The sequence below is a fragment of the Dipodomys spectabilis genome, unplaced genomic scaffold, assembly GCF_019054845.1.
Source record: "Dipodomys spectabilis isolate Male_0828 unplaced genomic scaffold, ASM1905484v1 ptg000234l, whole genome shotgun sequence".
NCBI lineage: Eukaryota > Metazoa > Chordata > Mammalia > Rodentia > Heteromyidae > Dipodomys > Dipodomys spectabilis.
The window spans coordinates 8,374,895-8,398,377 of NW_024870911.1; the positions used below are offsets into that span (position 1 = coordinate 8,374,895).

The following is a 23,483-nucleotide window of genomic DNA, read 5'->3' on the forward strand; positions in this document are numbered from 1 at the left end:
AGCATGCAGGAATTATTGAGGATCTTTTTAAAAAAAATGAATCCTGAGAGCTGGCTTCCACCCTGGCATTAGGATTCAATACCATGACGTTTAGGAGCCACTGCACTAGGGCACATCTGTTTTATATGCAATTTGCTTCAGATCTATTCACTCAGGACAAATGAAAGTCAAGTGAGGAGTTAAGAGACATAACTTGGTGTATGATATTTTTTGTGCCTCATTACATATGAAGCAGTAAACAATCTGATGGGATACTAACTTAAAGACAGGGATATTGTCTGACTAGAGATGTTTTGGTCTTTTCAGTAAAATAAAGCAGTGTCTCTGTCTCCATCCAGTGTTGCTATTCCAGAAACTGATTTTACTTCACCATATCTTACAGGTTTTCTAGTCTATGGGCTATAACTCATTGTGAAATTATCATTTCAATGGCATAGGACCACCACCATTTTAATAGGATAAAATGAGGAACAACACATAGAATAGAAGAACAGAATAATGAATATTCAGATAAAACATTATGTAGAAGGGCAAATAATGGCTTCTTTCTTTCTTCCTTTCTTTCTTTCTTTCTTTTCTTTTTTCTTTGCTAGTCCTGAGGCGTCAACTCAGGGCCTGGGCACTGTCCCTGAGCTTCTTTTGCTCAAGGCACTTGAGACACAGCACCACTTCCAGCTTTTTCTGTTTATGTGGGACTGAGGCATCAAGCCCAGGGCTTCATGCATGCTAGGCAAGCACTATGCCACTAAGCCACATTCATAGCCACCAATAATTGTTTCTTGAACCACCTATGTCTCCCTGTGGTTCATGGTAGAAGAGGTTTGAGATACTACTCTGCACAGTGTTGTCATATTCTGATTCCATCCTTCTCTCTTTGACTTTCCTAGTTGACAGGAATTTCTAAACTTTTCCCATTATATGTAAAGGACCACTCCAGTGAAAGTGGTACCTCTTTTGTATGCATGTGGAGAACAGAGCTGAAAATGAGCCCAAGGCATTACAATCTTCCTATAAAAGTCAACCCTCTGAGAAAGGCTCAGACACTGAACGCACAACTTTCTCTTGCAGAAAGAATTGGCATCAAACCTGGCCTTCAATTTTTGTGATTTTTTTAGATGCTTTGGTCCTTCTTCTAACAGAACCTCACTTGATCCTCTGTTTGAAAGGCAGCTTCAACCAGGAAAAATAGGCCAATTGTACAGCAGACAAAATCCATGACTAGAATCTTGTTTGTCAATGGATTTAATTAGTCCTTTAGCTTGAAGGCAATAAAATTTTGTCTAAAACTAGCAGGTCCATTAAACTATCACTTGATTTGCTAATCAATACAAACAAATGTCTAGTTGGTCTGAGATAGAAATATTTTACTCTGATTAGTAATACTAAATAAGGTGGGTTTTTTTGGGGGGTGGACAAATAATATGAAAATCACTACACAGACCAGAACAAGCCAAAAGAAAAAGAGATATCAGGAAAAATCCTAGAAGTGTGTAACAACAGTAGAACAAAATAGTCATGCCAGCTAGGAGAATGGATAGAGCCTTGGGGAAAAAGGTTTAGAAACAAAAACAAGAAAAAACATATGAAAGAGACTGGGTGGTAGAAGATCAGACAACTGGTAGTGCTTCTGATTAATAATTGTAATTAACAATCTTAGAGATGAGGGTCATGACCTTGTAAGGAGGGAGAAGGTAGTACTCTTTTTTTTTTTTTTTTTGTCCGTCATGGGGCTTGAACTCTGGGCCTGGGCGCTGTCCTTCAGCTCTTCAGCTCAAGGCGAGCGCTCTACCACTTGAGCTACAGCGCCACTTCCGGTTTTCTGGTGGTTTATTGGAGATAGGAGTCTCACGGTCTCTCCTGCCCGGGCTGGCTTTGAACCGTGATTCTCAGATCTCAGCCTCCTGAGTAGCTAGGATTACAGGCGTGAGCCACCAGCGCCCGGCTGAGAAGGTAGTACTCTTGAAGCATCAGTGTCTGATCTACCAGTCATCTTTCCCAGATCCTAGAAGAGTACCCAATCTAGTTGGTTCTAAAAACTTACAAATCACATATTCCCTTCTGATCAAGAGAGATCCTGCATGGATTAAAGGTTCTAACTCTTACTGTAGTGTCTACAGTACAGCAGCCTTCACTCAGCATATTTGCTTTCCTCTTGGAAAGCGAGAACTGACTCGCTAGCACAATTTGATACATACTGGTGAATTAAAAAAAATAACCAGAGACAGTTATTATTTGGTCAAATTACAGAGATTGCATCAGTGAGTAAGTGGGATCATTTTTTAAAATTGTATTCCAAATCCCAAGAATATAACTGCTAGCCAATTGATATGGAATATCTGAGAATTGGCTTCCAGCTAAAGGAAGAAGAGCTGTAGCAAGTCTGTAAGCTGAAAGTTGAGACAGGTCAAGTTTACCTATTAACTTCCTGGAGTAATGAAACAGGGTTGTTAGGCCCCAGAACAAAAGTTCAGGAGTCCCAAGTTAGGTCCAGCCACTTGCCCCCACATGCCAAACAAAGAGTCATAGTCTAGGGCAGAGAAAGATTTATTACACAGCACCCATAGGAAGACAGCACTTCAGTGCGTGCATCTTCAAGGGTTCAGACATTGGCTCCATTCCTTAAATAGGGAGAAATGCCTGTATTTGTTTAGCTTTTGTTTCACTAGCAAAAATATCTTAAATATTCAGAAGAGAATTAAGTAAATTATGGAATATAATTAACAATTAAGGTTAGTAGAGAATAGTCATTAAAAAAAGAATGTTTTTGCCAGGCACTGGTGGCCCACACCTGTAATCCTAGCTACTCAGGAGACTGAGATCTGAGGATCATGGTTCAAAGCCAGCCTGGGCAGAAAAGTCCCTGGGCAGAAAAGATTCTTATGTCCCATTAACCTCAAAAACTGGAAGTGATGCTGTGGCTTAAGTGGAAGAAGAAGAAGAAAAAAAAGGAGGAGGAGGAGAAGGAGGAGGAGGAGGAGGAGGAGGAGGAGGAGGAATGCTGCTGTCCTCAGCTAATTTTTAAAAATCTCTAAGAGGTAACTTAAAAAAAGAAGTAAATGGCAAATATGTATGTAAATTAAACCATTTCCATTTCAGAAAATAGGAATGCATTAAAATCTGTAAGATATCCCTGCAAGAATACTTAATACTGATCACAGTAATTTCCTCCAGGGAAATTAATGATGTAGCTGGGAAAAATGAGACGTACCACTACTTGATCAAATTTTTTTTTGTCAGTCATGGGATTTGAACTCTGGGCCTGGCTGCCGTGCCTCAGCTCTACAGCTCAAGGCTAGTGCTCTACCACTTGAGCCACAGTGCCACTTTCAGTTTTTTAGTGGTTTGTTGGAGATAAAAGTCTCACAGACTTTCTTGCCCAGGCTGACTTTGAACCATGATCCTCAGATCTCAGCCTCCTGAGTAGCTAGGATTACAGGCCTGAGCCACCGGCTCCTGGCTCAAATTTTTTTAAAGTAAAAGAATAAATGTACATAAATGTACATTCTTACATTTCTATGTGAATGAACCCTGAAGTATAGTAGAAGACATTGAGTAGATGTCTGTCTATTAAATAAGCCTGCTACTTGATTCCTCTTCTTTTTTTTTATTGTGAGAATACCATACAGAGGGGTTACAATTACAAGGGCAAGATAACGAGTACATTTCTTATCAAGCATTGTTGCCTCCTCTTTGTTTCCCCTTTCCATCTCTTCCCATCTCCGCCCACCTCCCCCCACCCGATCCTCTCCCCTGATTCCTCTTCTAATATTCAAAGCTCTTCTTCTCTTATGTGAGGAGAGAGGAGGAGGAGCGCCACATAATATGCATCTTAGCACTTAACGAAGTAGGAGCTATGTGTTATGCTAACATCTTGACAAAAATTCATCATTTCAGGTAGTTCTACTGCATGCTTGTGATGTAGCTAGCATAATCTCTCTTGTATAGATAAGGAAACTGAGTCTCAGAGAGGTTATTGAAAACCTAACTAAACAGCAATATAAATTTTCTTTGTGTGTGTATATATGTATATGTGTGTATGTTTATATACAAAAATTATATATATACACACATAAAATTATACAAACACTTCTAAAATATGTTCCAAGTGCTTTGGGTACTATGAAGACTAATGTCTTCAAAAATGTCTTAGCAGGAGAAACATTAATAATACTATAATATAATCTAATACTATAAGTGTATTAAAATATACTATAATGTAAGTACCATGTGGGAACTATAAAGGGAAAAAGTCCCAGAGTAAAGAGAAAGTCAAGGAAAGAGCAGAAGAAACAGACCTGTGAATCCTTACTTAGCACCATAGATATTTAGTCTTTTTTTTTTTCTTTGCCAGTTCTGGTCACTGTCCCTGAGTTTCTTTTTTTGCTCAAGGCTAGTACTCTACCACCTGAGCAACAGCACCACTTTCGGCTTTTTCTGTTTATGTGGTACTGAGGAATCAAACCCCGGGTTTCATGCATGCTAAGCAAACACTCTACCACTAAGCCACATTCCCAGCCCCCATATTTAGTCTTTTAATCTTAACAATTTTAAGCATCATTGGTGCACATTTTAGATGAATACACCAAAACCTAAAGAATACATTTCCCTAAATATTCTAGCCACATTTACTATCTGATCATTTACCTTCTCTATCAGAGACTGCCAATATGTATTTTGGCATAGAATGGTCCCTGCATTGCACCATAGATAGATGTGTGCATATGAATAAGTACATACACACATTCCATATTACTACACTAATAAAAGCACAAACTAATAGAGACAAGAACTTCTATGCTTTTCTTTATATTCTCAAGATACACTTCTGTAATAGACTGAAAATCTGCTAACCTATTAATGTTAAACTAATTTTTATAACTTAGCAATTTTTATCTTTGTAAAGGTTTTATGACAGCAGATGAAAGGAAATTATTCGACCACCTCAAATCACCTCATCTGAAATACTGGGTTCCATTTATCTGGTTTGGAAATCTTGCAACTAAAGCCCGGGATGAAGGTAGAATTAGAGACAGCGTCGATCTACAATCACTGATGACTGTGAGTACATCACAAAGCATTAGTAGCAGATGCCAGTTATTGGAGCCCAATAGGCATTTAGATATAACAGGCTGGATTAGGAAGAATCTGCTTTGTTCAATTCTGGTTCCAAGAAACTGGAAAAATTGAGTTAGTATCAAAATCCACAATGGGCAAGAAAGAGACAGGGCATGTATTAAACTCAGATTGCCTCATAGTAGTTGTTGTGTCTCGCACAGCCTGGTATGTAAGAGATGCTGTAAACATGTGTTAAACACAGGCTGACAAGGGTTTGGAAGGTTCATGTTTGCCCTCCATGGCTTCAGGATTCTAGAATAAAATCTGAAAAAATGAACCTCCTCAGCCATTTCTTCCAAATTGGAATATGGTAACTGAGCCCAATTTAACAAAGTAGCATGCTCCATTGAATAAAGCAGTGTCTCGCTAAACAAAAGAACCCGAATTGTTCAAAGAAACAAATCTAAGACTGGATAGGTATGCCATGACTGTCTCCTGCTTGGAGACTAAAAAGAGTAAATGGTTTTAAAATTGCTCCCAAATAAAGATTTGCTCTTCTTCTCTGTATTAGATAATATTATGTGGGGCAGAAGAGAATCAATGACTTTCAGTTCTCCCTACTCCAAAGAGATATATTTTCTAACAAATATGAGCACTCGAAATCCCTATTTGTGGAGGAATATACTGATACCTTTTTTTCTCCTGAGATCTAGTGTAATTGTGTTTTTCAAACAGAGAAGAACAAAAAAGCTCTTCCAATTACTAAAAATTGCCATGCACAGGTGACTGACATCTAATCCTAGCTACTCAGGAGTCTGAGATCTGAGGATCGTGGTTCAAAGCCAGCCAGGCAGAAAAGTTCATGCATCTCTTATCTCCAATTAACCACAAAAAGCCAGAAGTATAACTGTGGCTCAAGTATTAGAATACAAGTCTTAGGTACAAAAGCTCAAGGACAACACTAGGCCTATAGTTCAACCCCAAGACCGGCAAAGAAAACCCAAAAACTAAAAAAATACTTAAATTATTTACCATTGCCTTCCTGTCACTACTCTCAGCATATCTATGTATTATGTATATTTACATGAATACACACATATATACCTATGTATAGGTGAGGGTGTGTGTGTGTATGTGCGTGTATACATATACTGGGGCATTTATTTAGACATATATAGTATGCATTTGTGAAGTCAATAGAAAAGGGGTATTTTTATAAAGTTCTGTCTTAATATTTTTGGTAGTCTACAATAAGTCCTTGTGCATGCTGCTCACTGATGTTCATTGTGTTTTTTTTTTTTTTTCCAGTATTTTCCTTGGGTAGTCACCTTGGGAGCTAATTCATTCATTTTACAAAGTTGTTCCCATCATTTTTTTCAGACATATTCAGAAAAGCATGGTCATGTTCTGAGTGCTAGTCAATATTTCTCACCACACTCATTACTGTCAACCATATTTTATGTGTTCTGTCCTAGGAAATGAATCGCTATCGCTCCTGGTGCAGTCTCTTATTTGGCTATGACTGGGTCGGGATTCCACTGGTTTATACTCAGGTATCAACTATTTTGCATTTCTCCTGGCCTGCCGTGGCACCTTAGCTCCCTGGGGGCAGCCACCACTGTCTTCTTACTTTGGTTTTTCTCTATTCTAGGTTGTCACTCTTGCTGTCTACACCTTCTTCTTTGCATGCCTGATTGGACGACAGTTTTTGGATCCTACCAAAGGCTATGCGGGGCATGATTTAGATCTTTACATTCCAATCTTTACTCTCCTACAATTCTTCTTCTACGCAGGATGGCTCAAGGTAGCCAATAGTCTCAATGCCTCTGTAACCTGTCATATTCCAAACTCTCTATGCTGATCTTCTACTCAGGTTTTTAGCAAATCTTCCCAAGTGTGTCAAAGGTAGATTTATCATGCAATAGCTCAGAGATGTGATTACTTTTCCATCAAGGATTATAGTGACAGGGCTGCTGTCAGACTATATTGGAGCAGTCTGAAGTAGTTCATTACACACAGATTAGAAGAACACTCTTACATTGATTTTTTTCTGTCTCCAAGTGCTCCCATTAGGATCACAATAATGTAATTAAAGTAATAACTGTGCCTGTATTGATATTTTAGACCACAAAGAGTAACCAGGCAGGGTAAGAATAAGAAAAAGGCTTGGGTATCAGACTTCAACGTTAACATTGTCATAGTATCCTCTATAAACTGTTATTGGCAATTCCTAGAAATCTTACTAGCTGTCCCACAACACTAAATACATCCTATTTTCAAAATCAGAACTTATAAAAATCAAAATCAGGAAATATGAGGATTAATGATGACATTTGGTTTTCCAGGAGTTTAGAAAGGTCTGAGCAGCAAGAATAGCTTGTCCAATATTCAGTATAGAGCTGTATTGGTTCCCTAGCAGCACCCACACCACACTCTTCCCAGCCTCTCCAGATGTATATGAATATGTATATGTATATGTATTTCCATTACTTTTATAACATTCCAAAAGGGAAGTATGTGATTCAAAGAGAAATAGAAAATAATATCTGTGTTATACTAACTGAAATCCAAGGACAGTTTCAGGCTAACAAACAAAGAATTTTCTAATGATCGGTCTTACCAGCGCCATATGCAGTCAGGACTTGGGGTTGGAGCAAATTTCCCCTACAAAAGCCTTTTCTTTATTGGTTTGAATCTACACCAAGAAAAATAAGTGTGTTGGTATTTCAACTTATGCTCAAAAGACAAATGAAATGTCCTTTAAATGGCAAAAACATTTTTAACCAGATGACAGTGAGTCTTTATTATTTTCACCCACTTAGGAGGAAGAGAGCAGGAGAAATTAATGGCTCTCACTTCCCTTTAGAAGAAAAAGTAGCCTTAGCTTTATAAACACAAAATCACCACAACTGACCCAAATGTTTATTATCATTCTGGTCCTTTTTTTCCCTGTCTTTTCCCTTGATATGTGCTGAGCTTTTTTGTTCTTTGCTTTGTGTCTATGTAAGGTGCTTGATTGTAATGTAGAGATGTTAGCGGTTCCTTTCTTCTGATATATTTTCTTTCTTTTCTTTTCCTTCCTTCCTACCTTCCTCCCTTTCTTCCTTTCTTCCTTCCTTTCTTTTTTCTTTCTTTCTTTCCTTCTTTTCTTTTTTCATTTCTTTTGCCAGTCCTGGTGTTGAACTCAAGGCCTGGGTACTGTCTCTGAACTTTTTTTGCTCAAGGCCAACACTCTACCACTTGAGCCACAACACCATTTCCAGCTTTTTCTGAGTAGTTTATTGGAGAGGATTCTTGGATTTTCTTTCCCAGGCTGGCTTTGAATCATGATCCTCAGATCTCAGCTTCCAGAGTAGTTAGGATTACAGGTGTGAGCCACTGGTGCCACTAGTTTGATATATTTTCTAAAACTACTAACAATCTTTCTCTGTATAAAATACTTTTAAAGGAGGCTGGGAAGAGCGCTTGCCTTGCATGCCTGAGGCCCTGGGTTCAATTCCTCAGCTCCATATAAGCAAAAAGAAAAAAGCTGGAAGTGGTGCTGTGGCTCAAGTGGTAGAGTGTTAGCCTTGAGCTGAAGAGCTGAGGGACAGTGCCCAGGCCCAGAGTTCAGGCCCACGACTGGAACCCAAAAAAAAAAACAAAAAACTTATAAAGGTAAATATGAGAAAACAACCCTTTAAGAGATAGTCAAACATAGGGTCACCTCTGGTGGTTCACAACTGTAATCCAAGCTACTCAAGAAGCTGAGATCTGAGGATGTTGGTTTGTAGCCAGCCCAAGCAGGAAGGTCCTTGAGACTCTTTCCAATTATCTACTAAAAAGCCAGAAATGGGGCTGTGGCTCAAGTGGTAGATTGTCAGCCTTGAGCAAAAAAGTTCAGGGACAGCACTCAGGCCCTGAGTTCAAACCCTAGTACCAGCAACAACAACAAAAAAAAGTCAGGTGGCCAAATGTAATAAAAATGAGTTTGCCCTTACTGGTGAGTAGCCTCTCTCTATCTTGACAATTTAGATCTTTGTAAGTCTTTCCAGAAGATAGAAAAATGATTGCACATTTCTGAACAGTTTACTACTAGGTTTCGTACTGGAAATGGAACCTCTAATCAAGTATGTTTTGGGGAGACTGTCAGTGAGCAAATGTAGGTGTCATTTTCACGATTTGATATAGACTCAAGTAACACATACCAGACAACTACCATAAAAGCAAAAATTGAAAATAATGAAAATATTTTGAGGACTCAGCAGCCAACCTATTTAATTAAACCAAACCCTCGGCAAGAGATGTTAGACAGCCCCCACATCTTGCCACAAGGCCTCTGCCACAACTCTCCCTGTGAAGCTTACTGATTGGCTGTAAAAATCCCCCAGGAGCTTTACCTCATCCTGATGCCTAGACTCAGCCTTACAAACTCAGAATTTCTCGGGGAGGTGCCCAGACACTAGCTTGTATGTGCTTGTTTATTTGCTTGTTTTTAAGAACTCTCCTGGTTATTTCATGAACAGCTGAAAAATGAAATTAATTGTGCTACGTTTTTGACATAAATCTTAAAAAATAAGTACCAGATTCTATCCAAAGATCTCAGAATCTAGAATGTAGAAACTAATCAAATGATTATTTTGTACTGTTTTGTCCTTAGCTAGAACCAATATAAAATCTTTCCCCCATTCTCTTTATCTCTATCTCCAAAAACATACACACACATAATAAAAAAATCAAAAATCACTAAAAAAAAGGTAAATAATAGGCAAGTCAGACACACACACACACACACACACACACACATCTCAAAAATGCTATTTAGTTCAAGAACTTGGCGAGATTATTTAATATCAAATAAATATTAGAAGATGTATGTTAAGGGGCTGGGAAGGTAGCTCAGTGGTAGAGCGCTTGCCTTACATGCATGAGGCCCTGGGTTCGATTCCTCAGCACCACACAAGCAAAAAGAAAAAAGCCAGAAGTGGCGCTGTGGTTCAAGTGGTAGAGTGCTAGCCTTGAGCTGAAGAGCTGAGGGACAGTGCCCAGGCCCAGAGTTCAGGCCCCATGACTGGACCAAAAAAATAACAAAAAACAAAAGAAGATATATGTTAAGAAGCTACTAAACTTTTCCCAGCATGAAAACTAACTCACTGGATAAGAATAAATCTTTGGGGGAAGTGGCTCTGTGGCTCTAGTGGTAGGTAGTACATTAGCCTGGAGCTGAAGAGCTGAGGGACAGCACCCAGGCCCAGAGTTCAAGCCTCATGACCAACAAAAAAAAAAGAAAGAAAGAAATCCTTGGGGTAAAACTAAGTACATTTCTAATTTAAACCTGACAGCTTCTATCTCTCAGACTCATCTATTTAGTAGTTTATATCTAATAATTGTGAAATCATCTTATATTTCTTTACATGTGGCTTAAGTCCTTCTTTGCTGTTTAACTTTGTCTAATTGTCTGGGTCTTTATAAATTCCTTGAGAGCATAGGCTATGATGGTTCTTCAACATGCATTGATTTGATTCAGCTCCTCAAAAGTGTCTCTCTGGGAGAGGTCTGCGTTGTAAGAAGTGGAGTAGACAGTTGGAGAGTATGCTCACTAAGGAACAAGACTTAAGGCAAGAGAAGGAGAGCACAAAGCAGGAATCAAACTCACTCTCGGTTCTGTCTTCACGAGCATCCTCATGCTGGCTTATTCTGTGCTTTTAACTGCAGGTCGCTGAGCAGCTTATCAACCCTTTTGGAGAAGATGATGATGATTTTGAAACTAACTGGTGCATTGATAGAAATTTGCAGGTTAGAGGAACTTTTCTTTCCCTTGTAAACATTAAGAATAAGCGATTTGGGATATTTCAAAATCCTAACAGGCTCTGAATGCAGCTGCCTGGACTTCAGAGCTTTAGGCACAAATAGAAGAGACTTGACTGTGCAGAATGCGGGGCTTTGAGCATAGCGTTGTCCTGGATTGCAGTTTCAGTAGAATGCCACATCAATCAATTTTCTCAGCAAGTTTCTGTTTGCCATACTGGGCCTCTTCCATCTAGTACAGAGCAATTTTTTTAAACAGTACTGGAGTTTGAAATCAGAGTCTTGTGCTTGCTGGGCAGGTACTCTACCACTGGAAGAATACTTTGAGTCTTTTTGTTAGGTTATTTTTGAGATAGGTCCCACTTCTTGCCCAAGCCAACCTTGATCTCATTCTTCCAGTATGCTTCCTGGAGTAGCGGAGAGGACAAACACACAACCACTGTGCCTAGTTGTTGTTTTTTTTCTGTTGAGATGAGGTCTCATGATTTTTTTTTTTTTGCCCTGGATGACCTGAGCCTGCCATCTTCCACATCACAGCCTACTGTGTAGCTGGGACCACAGGTATGAGCTGCTGCACCCATCTTAGAGCAATATTTTAATTCATCCTTTGCCTGATTGCTATTACCATCCACAGAGATTAACAGTGACCAGAAATCAGCATGCAGGACACAAGCTGATGTGAATTCTCCAGCTTGCAGCACACCGGAACTAAGCAGGAAATAGACATGGAAAGGCAAGCCAGGCTATAGCAGCCTATTTCACAAATTTATCTGAAACACATAAAAGGGACCCCCTTTAATTCTTCCTGCAAAGTTCCAACGTGACATTTCAGGAAAAGCAAGAATGAGGGAATTTTTCTTCTTTGCAAAACTCTTCTCAGACCATTCCTTCCCTGAAAGCCACAGAGTAAAAAACTCCACCTAATTTTGTTTCAAGCCCTGGCCCTGCTATCACATTGTTTCATTGTAGATTACACTGTAGGTCTGCTAGGGAAGAAGCATCATGCCTACATTACTCACTTGTAATCAAAACTGGATTCCCTTGGTCAAGCTCAGTGTCTCATGCCTGTATACCTAGCTACTTAAGAGGCTGGGATGGGGAGGATTGTAGCTCAACTCCCATCAGGATAAAAAGTGTGGGAGCTCCCATTTCAACTAATAACTGGAAATGGTGTTACACATCTGTCATCCCAGCTACATGGAAAGTGTAAATAAGAGGATGGCAGCCCAGGCCAAGCCTTAAGAATAAATGCAAGGCCCTAGTTGAAAAGTACTGAAAGGAAAAGATCTAGGAGTATAATCGAGTGCCTTCCTGGCAAGCACAAAGTCCTGAATCCACATCCCAGTAGAAAAAAATCCAAACTGATTCCCAGAAAAATAATGTTATTTTTATGTGACCTTGTCAAAGCCAGGAGGAGAGAGAAATCACTACCACTTCAAGCAATTTAGGGCTGGTTGGTTTCTCTTTCCAAAAAACAAACAAACAAGAAAGAGGGGACAGCAAGCAGACATCTGCTCCCAGGATTAATAGGATAAAATATAAGAATGTTTACCTTGGGGGTGAAGGGGAGGGGGGAAGTGGCTGCTGTCAGAGGAGTCACAAAGAACAATCCATCCCTGGAAGCAAAGAAGACAAAGGTGCCTCGCCACACCTTCCTGTAGGTAAGATGCAGCTCTGCACTGAGACACGTGACTCCATGGATGGTGTGTGGGAAGTGCAAAAAGCCCACTTACACTATTGCCAAGTGCTCTTGAGCAGTAAACAACGGGGACCACTCTGCAGAAGCCCTGGCTGCAGCAAAGGCATCTGTAGATTCACTCTTAGAGGTCATGTCTTATTGCTCTCCAATTTGCATTTGCCTGCTGGAAATTCTTCTCTTTTTTTATAGCATCCATATCTGAGCTGTTCTAACACTATGACAATGCTTTTAGGTCTCTCTTCTAGCTGTGGATGAGATGCACATGAGCTTACCCAAGATGAAGAAGGACATTTACTGGGACGATTCTGCAGCTCGACCACCATACACACTGGCAGCTGCTGACTACTGCATACCCTCGTTTCTGGGGTCAACAATCCAAATGGGGTGAGTGCACATGTTCTTTCCAAAGCATTCAAGACTTAGAACGTATTCCGAGTATTGTTCTGCTCTTACTGTGCCTGGTATGTTCAAGTCAATCTCTACTCAAATGATTTTAACACAGCTATGTCTGTCCCTATGTGCTGCAAGCATTACATAAATGCATTCCTGCACAGCTCTAGAGTGATTTTATCGAAACTGATCATGTGTCTGATGTTGGAGAAATGAGTGAAAGGAAATAATGCCTCTTCCCTGCCAGAGACAGAGGCTACAGTTTCTACGTAACTGAAAGAAGAGAGTACAGAAAACTTTTTAAGAAAATAATCACCCCTGCTTCTAAAAAGAAACCACAGAAAAAGAAAATCTGTGGGTGATTGTTTTGGAACTTCTGTGGGAAAGCTGTGGCTTTTCCTTGAGGACAGTTCATATCTTGTCATGGCCACATGACCTGCCCCTCCTCCCGCAGTGTTCCTCCTGATTCCCCACAATTCGGAATGCCTAGCTTCTATCCTATTCCTATAAAGCTTAGCTCTCACTCTGGTAAATAATGGTTTGCAGTGTTTCCCTTTCAAAGGGGCGTCTGAGGCTGAAAGCCCCTGGAGAGCCAAAGGAAAGGATGACTGAAAATAGAAATTCAGGAGATGTGGCAAGTGATAAGAAAAACATGAAGAGTCAGGAGATTTGTGTTGGTTCCCTTAAAGGATACATTAGAGAAGGTTCACAGCAGGTTAGGCTTACTTCTGCTCCTGAACTGCTGGGCCTTGCCATCCAGGGTTCTTGCAGCCCAGCTTGCTCCTCCCTCCCCAGCCTATTGCTCAGTCTGCAGGAAGACAACTCCCCTGGCTTACACTAAGTGGCCCTTGTAATTCCTTCTGCTGTGGCAGAGCTTCATGAACTTCTAGAACTGTCCTGATATTTTTTTATGAGTTTGTTTTTAGAAAATTCAATGTTTTCTGTCTTAATGCAAAGCCCTTGAAAATATAACTTGTAGAAGAAAGAAGACCAACACTACTGACAGATTCTGAGAATCACTGAGGTGATTGTACTCAGAATATGATCCATTTCTAATGCGCATAGAGTTGCGGGGGGGGGGGGGGGGGTTTGCAACTAACAGTGAAATGGTTTAAATTAATTGAGATTTTTAGTTTGACTAACATATTTGTTGTGATCATACTGTCCATGAACTTATAAGAGGTCTCAGGGACACTCGCTGCCCCAAAGATTACTGGGAAGATTAAATAAGAGAGGATGCTAAGATCTGAGGATCACAAGATTAGAGCCAGCCCAGACAGGAAAGCCCATTAAAACTAAAACAAAAACAAAAACAGGGGTTGGGAAGGTGGCTCAGTGATAGAGTGTTTGTCTTGCATGCATGAGGCCCTGGGTTTGATTCCTCAGCACCACATAAACAGAAGAGGCCAGAAGTGGCACTGTGGCTCAAGTGGTAGAGCGCTAGCCTTGAGCTGAAGAGCTGAGGGACAGTGCCCAGGCCCACAGTTCAGGCCCCATGACTGACAAAAAACAAACACAAAAAAACCACAACTCTTATCTCAAATTAATAACAAAAAGTCAGAATCCCCAAAAAGTCAGAAGAAGAGCCATAGCTCAAGTGGTAGAACACTAAGCCTTGAGTAAAATAGCTCAGGAACAGGATGTGAGTTCAAGTCCAGGACCAAAAAAAAAAAAATTAAATAAGATCCTAAGTATAAAAACATGTAATTATTTTTGTCAGGTAGTCAGATCTTTCACTCATGAATATCAACTTGATACATACAAATATTAAATAAACCTGTGGTTTTTTTCAGGTTAAACTAAGTCTAGGAATTTAGGACAGAAAATACAATAACTGAGAGAAAACCTGTTTTAGACTGCATCAAGCAATCAGTTATCAGACGGAATGCTTCTAATCCAATGGCCTGTTCACCAGCATGGCAGGAAAAGGCAGAGTGAATGCTAGTCTTTGAAAGAGATTGTATGAGATGTCTGGCTGGACTGTGCTAGAAGCAATTGATCAAAAAAAAAAAAAAAAAACCAATTAGGCAAAAGCTGACTTGCTTTTGATTTTCTGCATGAATGAGAACCATTAACAGGGAGGCTCATGATCCAGGAAAAGCCATTACAGGACTGTGGAAAGCCAAGCATCCACAGAATAAGCTTTATGAGCCATGACTGTTGATTCTTCCTATGATTGTGGGGTTCAACAAAACGCTGATCACCTGGAACACAAGACGAAACTAACTTAATCAAAAGAAGTTTATTAGGCTACACTCCCAGACTAGGCTAGCTTTGGAAATGGCTGGACACAGAGGCCCCGAGAGTGTAACCCAGCTTGCTATTGCTCTGTCTCTTTCAATTCTGAGTCTGTCTCTGGCTCCCTTTCAGCCAACCTCCTCCCTTCCGATGGTAAAATGGAAAGATGGCAGCTAGCAGCTTCAGACTTATAACACCCACCTTTGTCAGCTAACCCAATGGAAATGGAATCTATTTTTCCAGTTCTTAAAGCTGAAGTACACTGGGTGCTGGTGGTTACCCCTGTAATCCTAGCTACTCAGGAGGTTGAGATCTGAGGATCACGGTTCAAAGTCAGCCCAGGCAGGAAAGTCCATGAGACTCTTATCTCCAATTAACCACTAGAAAACTGGAAGTGGCGCTGTGGCTCAAGTGGCAGAGCACTTGCCTTGAACTAAAGCGCTAAGAGACAGCGCCCAGGCCCAGAGTTCAAGCCCCATGACCAAAAAGGAAAAAAAAAAAACCTGAAGTGCTGGCTTTGTTATGATTGGCTAGGCTTCACTAACACACCCATTCTCAAACTAATCAGGACAGGTACAAAAGGTCAATATTATTAGCCAAATCTTATTCATGTGTCCATGCTCAATAAGCATAGAGAATCCTTTCTTGGGTGAGTAAATTTTGTAGGTTTTTTTTTAAATTGTTGTGGTGGGGGGTTTTGTTTTTTGTTCTGTTTTTCGCAGTTGTGGGGCTTGAACTCAGGAGCTAGGCACTGTCCCTGAGCTCTTTTTGCTGAAAGCTAGCTCTCTACCACTTTGAGCCACAGCTCCACTTCTGGTTTTTCAGTGGTTAATTTGCAGATAAGAATCTCACAGGGATTGCTCTGCCCAGACTGGCTTTGAACCCCAGATCTCAGCCTCCTGAATAGCTAGGATTACAGGCATGAGCCACCAGCACTCAGCAGTTTTGTAGTTTTATATTCTTTTGGGGTTTAGCTCTCTAGAACATTTCATTCAGAAATCACATTGGCCATATCTTTTCATACTAACTTTTCAGATTCTAAAACTAACCCAATGCCCTCCAATAACTGAACAAATTACTATCCAAAGGCAATCTACAAAAAGGAAGGAGCCTCCCACGCAACCAATCAGAAATGACTTTCACATTCAGCAAACTCTTCTTCCTCACAGAAGCAAGTGGCTTTTTTCTCAGGAGTAAGAAACTTGTCCAATATATGGGCCTGTGTTCTGCACATTTGCTAGATAACATAAGTGAAATAAGGTTATTCCTTTAAAAAAATCTTAAGTACAAACTTAAATTTTTTTTGGGGGGGGGGTCCAGTCGTGGGGCCTGAACTCTGGGCTTGGGTGCTATCCCTCAGTTCTTCAGCTCAAGGCTAGCACTCTACCACTTGAGCCACAGCACCACTTCCGGCTTTTTTCTTTTTGCTTATGTGGTGCTGAGGAATGGAACCCAGGGCCTCATGCATGCAAGGCAAGCGTTCTACCACTGAGCCACCTTCCCAGCCCCCAAACTTAAATTTTTTTCTTGTGCTTCTGCATACAGAATGCATTCATTTATTCAGGTAAATTTTTTCAGAGTACTACCCCATGGGAAATTTGATGCCAGATACTAGACATAGACATGAAAAAAAAAATCCACCTCTTAAGCTCACAGACTTGTATGGTAAATGCTGCACAAAGAGAAATTCTGAGTCTTACAGAAATATACACAGTGAGGACACACTCCACACTGCCTGTTGACAGGTTCTAGAGCTGAGGATTCTAACATGTATCTTTAAGAGTGGGGGAAGGAATCAGCAGTGTGGCCCAGTTGGTAGAGTGCTAGCCAATAAGTGAAAACATCAGAGTCCCAGTCGCAGACCAAAAGAAAAAAATAAAAACAGGGTAGGAGGGAGTCACTAAAGGATACATGCCAGGCTAATGTGAACAAAGATGGTAAAGAATGACAATGTATTCCAAGGAATCATTTGCTATGTATATTAGAAGAGCCAAAAATTGAATCTGGGGAGGGGCCAAAGGTAGGTTATAGTTTTCATAGCCTTTGTCCAAAGCAATTAAATGACTTTATCACAGTTTGGGTTTAGATAAGTTAACCTGGCAGCTGGCTGACAGGTAGATTGATGGAGATAAGAAAGCTAGAGAGATAAGTTAACACTGTTGTCTCTTAAACAGAAGAGGGAAAAAAGTCTTGAGAGCATCTGCAAGGGATGACAGAGAAGACATAGTGGTCTGACAACAGGCTGGTGCAAGTCCTAACAAGGGGGGCCTCAGTGTGTGTGCCAGTGAATGAAGGGGAGATAGGGAGGTGGGGAGGTGTGGTGCTTGTGTGGCTAGTAATGCAGGAAGTCCTGTGTCCCTTCATCCAGCATCATACTGCCTTAATCCAGAGGATTTTTTATTTATTTATTTTTGTTGGTCATGAGACTTGAACTCTAGCCTTGGGCGCTGTCCCTGCACTCTTCAGCTCAAGGCATGTGCTCTACCACTTGAGCCACAGCACCACTTCTGGTTTTCTAGTGGTTTATTGGAGATAAGAGTCCCACAGACTTTTCTGCCTGGGCTGGCTTTGAACTGCGATCCTCAGAGCTCAGCTTCCTGAGTAGCTAGGATTACAGGTGTAAGCCACTGGTGTCAGGCTTCCAGAGAATATTTTAATAAGACTTGTTTTTCTCTGTTTAACTGTAGACCAACAAGGTGTTTAAAAACAGTCCTGTGAATTCTGACACCAAATCAGTGCTGAAGTCTCATCTCCCAGTCTTTGTTAAGAATGGGACCTGTTGAAAAGCAACTTCAGAATCAACATTTGGGAAATAAGTACTTAAAAATGTGACCAGAGCACTCAAATTCAAAATTGTTTCATAAATATATACACTTTGAGCATTTACTGACTACTAGTAACTATTGTATGGCTATGAAAAAAAATCTTTCCTATTTGAACTCTGCCCATCTTCTCACCTGGGATCAGTTCAGGTGAATTTGTTTATTTGTTCTTTTGTCAGAATATGGACTGCTTTCTGATCACTGTTTTAATTAAAGTATCTTTTTATTAGCCTAATCATGAAGACACTATTAACCAAGAACAAGAGAACACTTGAAACCAATCGAAAGAGGAGTGGTTTATAAGAAAATACACCTAAACCCTAAAAATGAAAATGGGACAAGAATAAAACACATTTGATAAGCCTAACATTACCAAACAAATCTGAAGGCTAGCATTGTTGAAAATGAATTAAAGCAAGCGCGCGCGCGCGCGCACGCGCACACACACACACACACACACACAAACACGATCCACTTCTTGTCTCTTCCCCACAGGTGGCATGAGACAGATGGAGAGTGCCTCACTTCACATTATACTGTCATAAGTCACTTCAACATTCTTACTACTTTGTATTAACACAAAAGTTGAAGACTTTTAAGAATAGAACACATTGAAATGAAAGACTGAAGTCTCTCATAACTCTCTTTAATCCTGTCTTGAAAATCAAAACAGCCAACAAGTAAAGGAGCAATAATCCCTTAAGGGCATTGGAAGAACCCCAACAAATCATCCACTCATACCAGCTAAAAGATTCCACTTGTGGAGCGGAAAGGCTGGGGCTGCATAAGAATTGGATCACTCAAGTACGTCATGAGTGATTGTTCTAACTCACGACTAATCTAAAACATGCTCAGTTCTATATACCATACACTACAGACTACAATCCCATTTCAAGAACATTATTATTGGACATTTTGCTATTATTAAATATATTTAATACTTAAATAATAATTTAAATATTAAGATATTTAAATTAAATGAAAATGAAATTCTTACATTTGAGTAATCTTAAAGTTTCTATGAGATCCACTGAGGATTCCCTTAGAACAGAGGAGAAATATTCAAATTTTCTAAGAGTTTCTTCTATTACAAGTGAAGGCATCTAAGACACATCTGGGAGCCAGGTGCCAACAGCTCACACCTGTAATCCTAGCTACCTAGGAAGTTGAGCTCTGAGGATCAAGGTTCAAACCAGCCTGGGCAGAAAAGTACATGAGAGTGTTCTCTCCAAATAACCACCAAAAAGCCACAAGTGGAGCTGTAGCTCAAGTGATTGACAGTGCACCAGCCTTAAGCAAAAAAGCTGATGGACAGTTTCCAGGTCCTGAGTTCAAGTCCCAGTATTAGCACCAAAACAAAAAAAAAAGTTTAATACTGTGAAACTTTAACCAGTTTATTGAAAATGATCATTTATTTATATGCTTTATTCCTTAACTTCAATTCATGCATAACAATAATATAATTAGCTATTGTATGTACACATATATGTTCATAATATGCACAAAAAATTCAGAATTGCAGCAGTCAGTATTGGTAGTCAATATTAATTTAAGTCTATGAAAATGCATATGTTGCTTGGTTTTTTGCTGGTTAATTGAAGATGGACTCTCATAGGCTTTACTGCCTGAGCTGGCTTCCAACCTAGATCCTTCAGGTCTCAGTCCATTGAGTAGCTACAATTAAACGTGGGAGCCACTAGCACCTGATGCATGTTTTCACAAGCAAGTGCTTTATTAAAGTTTGGTTAAAAGTACTTCTGGATGGATAATTTATTCAGTAATATGTTCATAACCAACTATATTCAACTATGTTTGCCTTATAAGAAAATATAGTCTAATATATACTATTACATGCTTATGTTATAAGCTACTAAAAATACCTCAAGTTGAACCTCAAGAAAAATGTGTTCTTGGAAGGTTGATTTCCACTCCCCACCCCCACCCCGCACTCCCCATGCACCTTAACGTACCAGAAAGGAAAAAGAGACAGAACTTCCCAAAGGGACAAATGTGCATTAAGTCATAATTTTAGAACTTCCTCAGAGATTCTTTCAGATGTGCTAAGGGGTCACCTTTGGTGCTCAGTTTTCAACTTTAAAATTATATCCGAGGTTTACATGGTTTAATTTCCTTTTCTAACCCAAGTGCTGTAGAACTCAGCTGTTTTAAGGTAGGGGAGGAGTTGGGCCATCATTTCTTTCTATGTTGGCCAGCAGGGATCAAGACCACATGACCCAGGTGGTGACTAAATACCCCTCTTCAAAGGAATAAGCCACAAACCACATTTGGCACGATTTTCGGTCTGAATTTCAGACTAGCAGCACAGAGGTGCTGGGAAGGTCAAAGATCCAAGTGCAGCCTCCTGGACAAAGCATACCTCTCAGGATACTCCATTAGCTTGGAAGTGTGCACAAGAAAGGGAGTAGAGGAGAAGCTAAGTAAATCCAATAATTTGCCCATTCCCAGCCCCACTCCCTTAAAGCTCAGCGTGAGGGCTACTTGGCCGATTTTATAAACCTGAGGTTTAAGTGTTCTGCGGTGCAGAAGGTTAAAAATAACAGCCTTCGCCTCCAAATGGGTTTGAAGAGTGCATTTGCTTTGCTTGTGTATAAACGCTCCTCTGCATTTGTCACTATCCTGATCAATTCTTGCCTGACTTTGATTAAATACACTGCAATTTTAAAACAACGAATCTGACCTAAGAAGGAAAACTCATCATATTAAGTGTTATTTTCCTAAACTCCTCATTTCAGTTCTGTTAAAAATGACTTATATTTGAATTTAAATTGCCAAAATATCACTTCAAAAGTGGAACACAGAAAGACCACAGGTCATCTAGTTTTATCCTTCAATCTTTTTGAAGCTCAGTGTTTACCTGATTGCATGAGTGAAATGGAAGATGCTTTGCAAAAGCTCATTTGTTAGTTTTGTTGTTGTTGCTTGCGCTGGTTCTGTAGCTTGAACTCACAGCCTGAGCATTGTCTCTAAGCTTCTTTTGCTCAAAACTAGTGCACTACCACTTCAGTCAGAACTCCACTTCTGGCTTTGTCTTTTATTAGTTTACTGGAGAGAAGAGTCTCACGGACTTTCCTGCCCAGGCTAGCTTCAAACCACAAACCTCAGATCTCAGCCTCCTGAGTAACTAGGATTACAGGCATGAGACACCCATGCCTGGCTTGCAAAAAGCTAGTTTTGAGGGGGGGGAGGAAAGATGCACTGACCCAACCAAGTCATCATACAAATTTTCCTACAAAAACTATTTTGGTCTTTCTATTATCAGACATACCCTAAGAAGTGTGACAGTACATTTCCACCATCAGCTGCCAGGCACCAGGGGATGGGGAGATCTTTACCCTGACTTATTAGACAGACTAAACTAGACCCCCTTTCCTGCTCGTTTAGACGTTTGTCATTGGCAAGAGAGGCTGTGGGCTTTGTAGGTACTCAGCAGAAACTATTGAAATACTGGGCTTGGGGTTTTCTTAACATTGAAGATGAAACTAATTTCAATCCAGACATCTATCTGCCCTGTAGAGATAACACATGTTGCCCCTCCTTATAGACACAATTAACTATAAACAACAAGCCCAACTGGTTTAACATCATTTTTCTTTTGCTTGTTTTCTTCTCTCCTCCTACCATTATCCATCCCACTTTCAAAAAGAGCCCAATATATAACTCAACCTATTTCATGGCTTTGTGCCTCAGATTTCTGTGTTAATGGTTCTCATTGTGCAGTAGATGTGTACAGGGTTGGCTATGTCTGCCATGTGGCACAAAGAAAAGATACCAAGAAGCCAGGAAAGCCTAGTGCCCATGACACCCATCAGGTGGTCCTCCTTGACTTCCTTCCACTAAATAAATCCAGTTTCTTTTTTTTTTAAATTTTATTTTATTGTTAAGATGTTGTACGGAGGGGTTACAGTTACATGAGTAAGGCGATGGGTCCATTACTTGTCGATCATTGTTACCCCTTCCCTTCCTTGTTGTGGTCCCACTATCCATTTCCTCTCCCACCTCCCACATTCCTATCCCCGCGCCTCACCGCCCAAAGTTGTAAAGCTCGTTACCAATATACTGTCCTGTGGGTATCTTTGTTGCAATGGGTCATCCTGTGTCCTTGTTTCAGCGTTTTGTTAGTCCCCTTCTCCTCCCCAGATTAGACATATGTATATATAAGATGCAGGGTAATAAATCTAGCTTCTGCCAGTCATTATATTTCCTTCCATTTATCCAGTGCCCTAGGCGTACTGAGAAATGGCTTCCCTTTGAAGGTTTTTTGTTTTTTTGTTTTTTGTTTGTGGGTTGTGGGACTTGGACTCTGGACTTGGGCGCTGTCCCTCAGCTCTTCAAGGTGAACACTCTATCATTTGAGTCACAGCACCACTTCCAGTTTTCTGATGGTTAATTGGAGATAAGAGTCTCATAGACTTTTCTGCCATGGCTGGCTTTGAACCGTGATCCTCACTCCTGACTTAGGATTACAGGTGTGAGCCACTGTTGCCTGGCCCTGTGAAGGTTTTAACTATTTGACAGTAGGGGGGGGAAAAAGAACACTCTTAAAGGCGAAAGAGTGTGCCCTACAGGCTGGCACTGTTATTTTCCTCCAACCTGCCCAAGGTCAGTGGTGATTTAGGAGCCACCGAAGTGGTCTGGAAGTTTGCCAGTCTTTCACACAGTCCCTTAAGTATCTTCACTCATCAAAGCTTTTTGGCATATATTGTTCGCAAACAACCTGGAAGGCAGGTAAAAAAATATTATCACCAGTTTGCCAGTTGTGATGCTAAGTCACAGAGGACTTGTGTGAGTCTCTGCGGTCACCCAGAGAGTTCGTGTCAGCCTGGACAGCAGGATCCTGGCTCTGTGAGCTCTCAGAATGAATGATGTGTCCCATCCTTCAAACTGATTCTCCAACTCCATGTCTGGAAATGAGAGCATCTTTGCACTTTCCATGAATGTCCTACTTTCTCTAATTACCTGCCTATCAGTGTCCAAATGAGTTCCAAACATAAAACCTCACTTTTTCATCTGACCATCTCTCATAGATGGCAATATAATGAATTGCTTGCTTGTCATATTATGTCTCTGCTGTTTGGACCTCAAAATTATACGAACCCTAAACTAAGGGTACATTTTAAATTTCTAACATTATTATTATGGTGGTGATGTATTATGGAGGGTTACAGTTACTTAGCTCAGGTAGATAGTAGATTGTCAGCCTTTCCTTCGCTGTCTCCAAGCTTTTCCCTCCCATGGGTACTTTTTTAAAAATCAAATGAAGAAGAACATGAAGCATAAATGAACCTAAGAGGTATACTTCGTTGGGACATGAGGAAATCTTTCCAAGTATTTTATTCTGTGTGCTCCAAGCTTTCAAGCCTTTTGTCCTTAAACAAGTTTCTTTATATTGGGAATATGGTGATGTTTGTCATGGTTATGACTTTTAGAGAAAGGAGGAGGTGAACTCTGCATGTTAATAGTGAAATCTTCCA

At 40.3% G+C, this 23,483-nt stretch overlaps 1 protein-coding gene across 1 annotated transcript in view; it reads left to right on the plus strand.

Annotated features, from left to right (window-relative positions):
* Nucleotides 1–23,483, plus strand: part of Best3 (bestrophin 3) — a 37,694-nt gene that overhangs the window by 9,582 nt on the left and 4,629 nt on the right. The window contains exons 4-8 of the mRNA XM_042699031.1: nucleotides 4,904–5,058; nucleotides 6,531–6,608; nucleotides 6,707–6,859; nucleotides 10,750–10,830; nucleotides 12,774–12,925. Coding sequence (XP_042554965.1) covers nucleotides 4,904–5,058; nucleotides 6,531–6,608; nucleotides 6,707–6,859; nucleotides 10,750–10,830; nucleotides 12,774–12,925 — 619 coding nt within the window. The remainder of the gene's footprint in view (nucleotides 1–4,903; nucleotides 5,059–6,530; nucleotides 6,609–6,706; nucleotides 6,860–10,749; nucleotides 10,831–12,773; nucleotides 12,926–23,483) is intronic.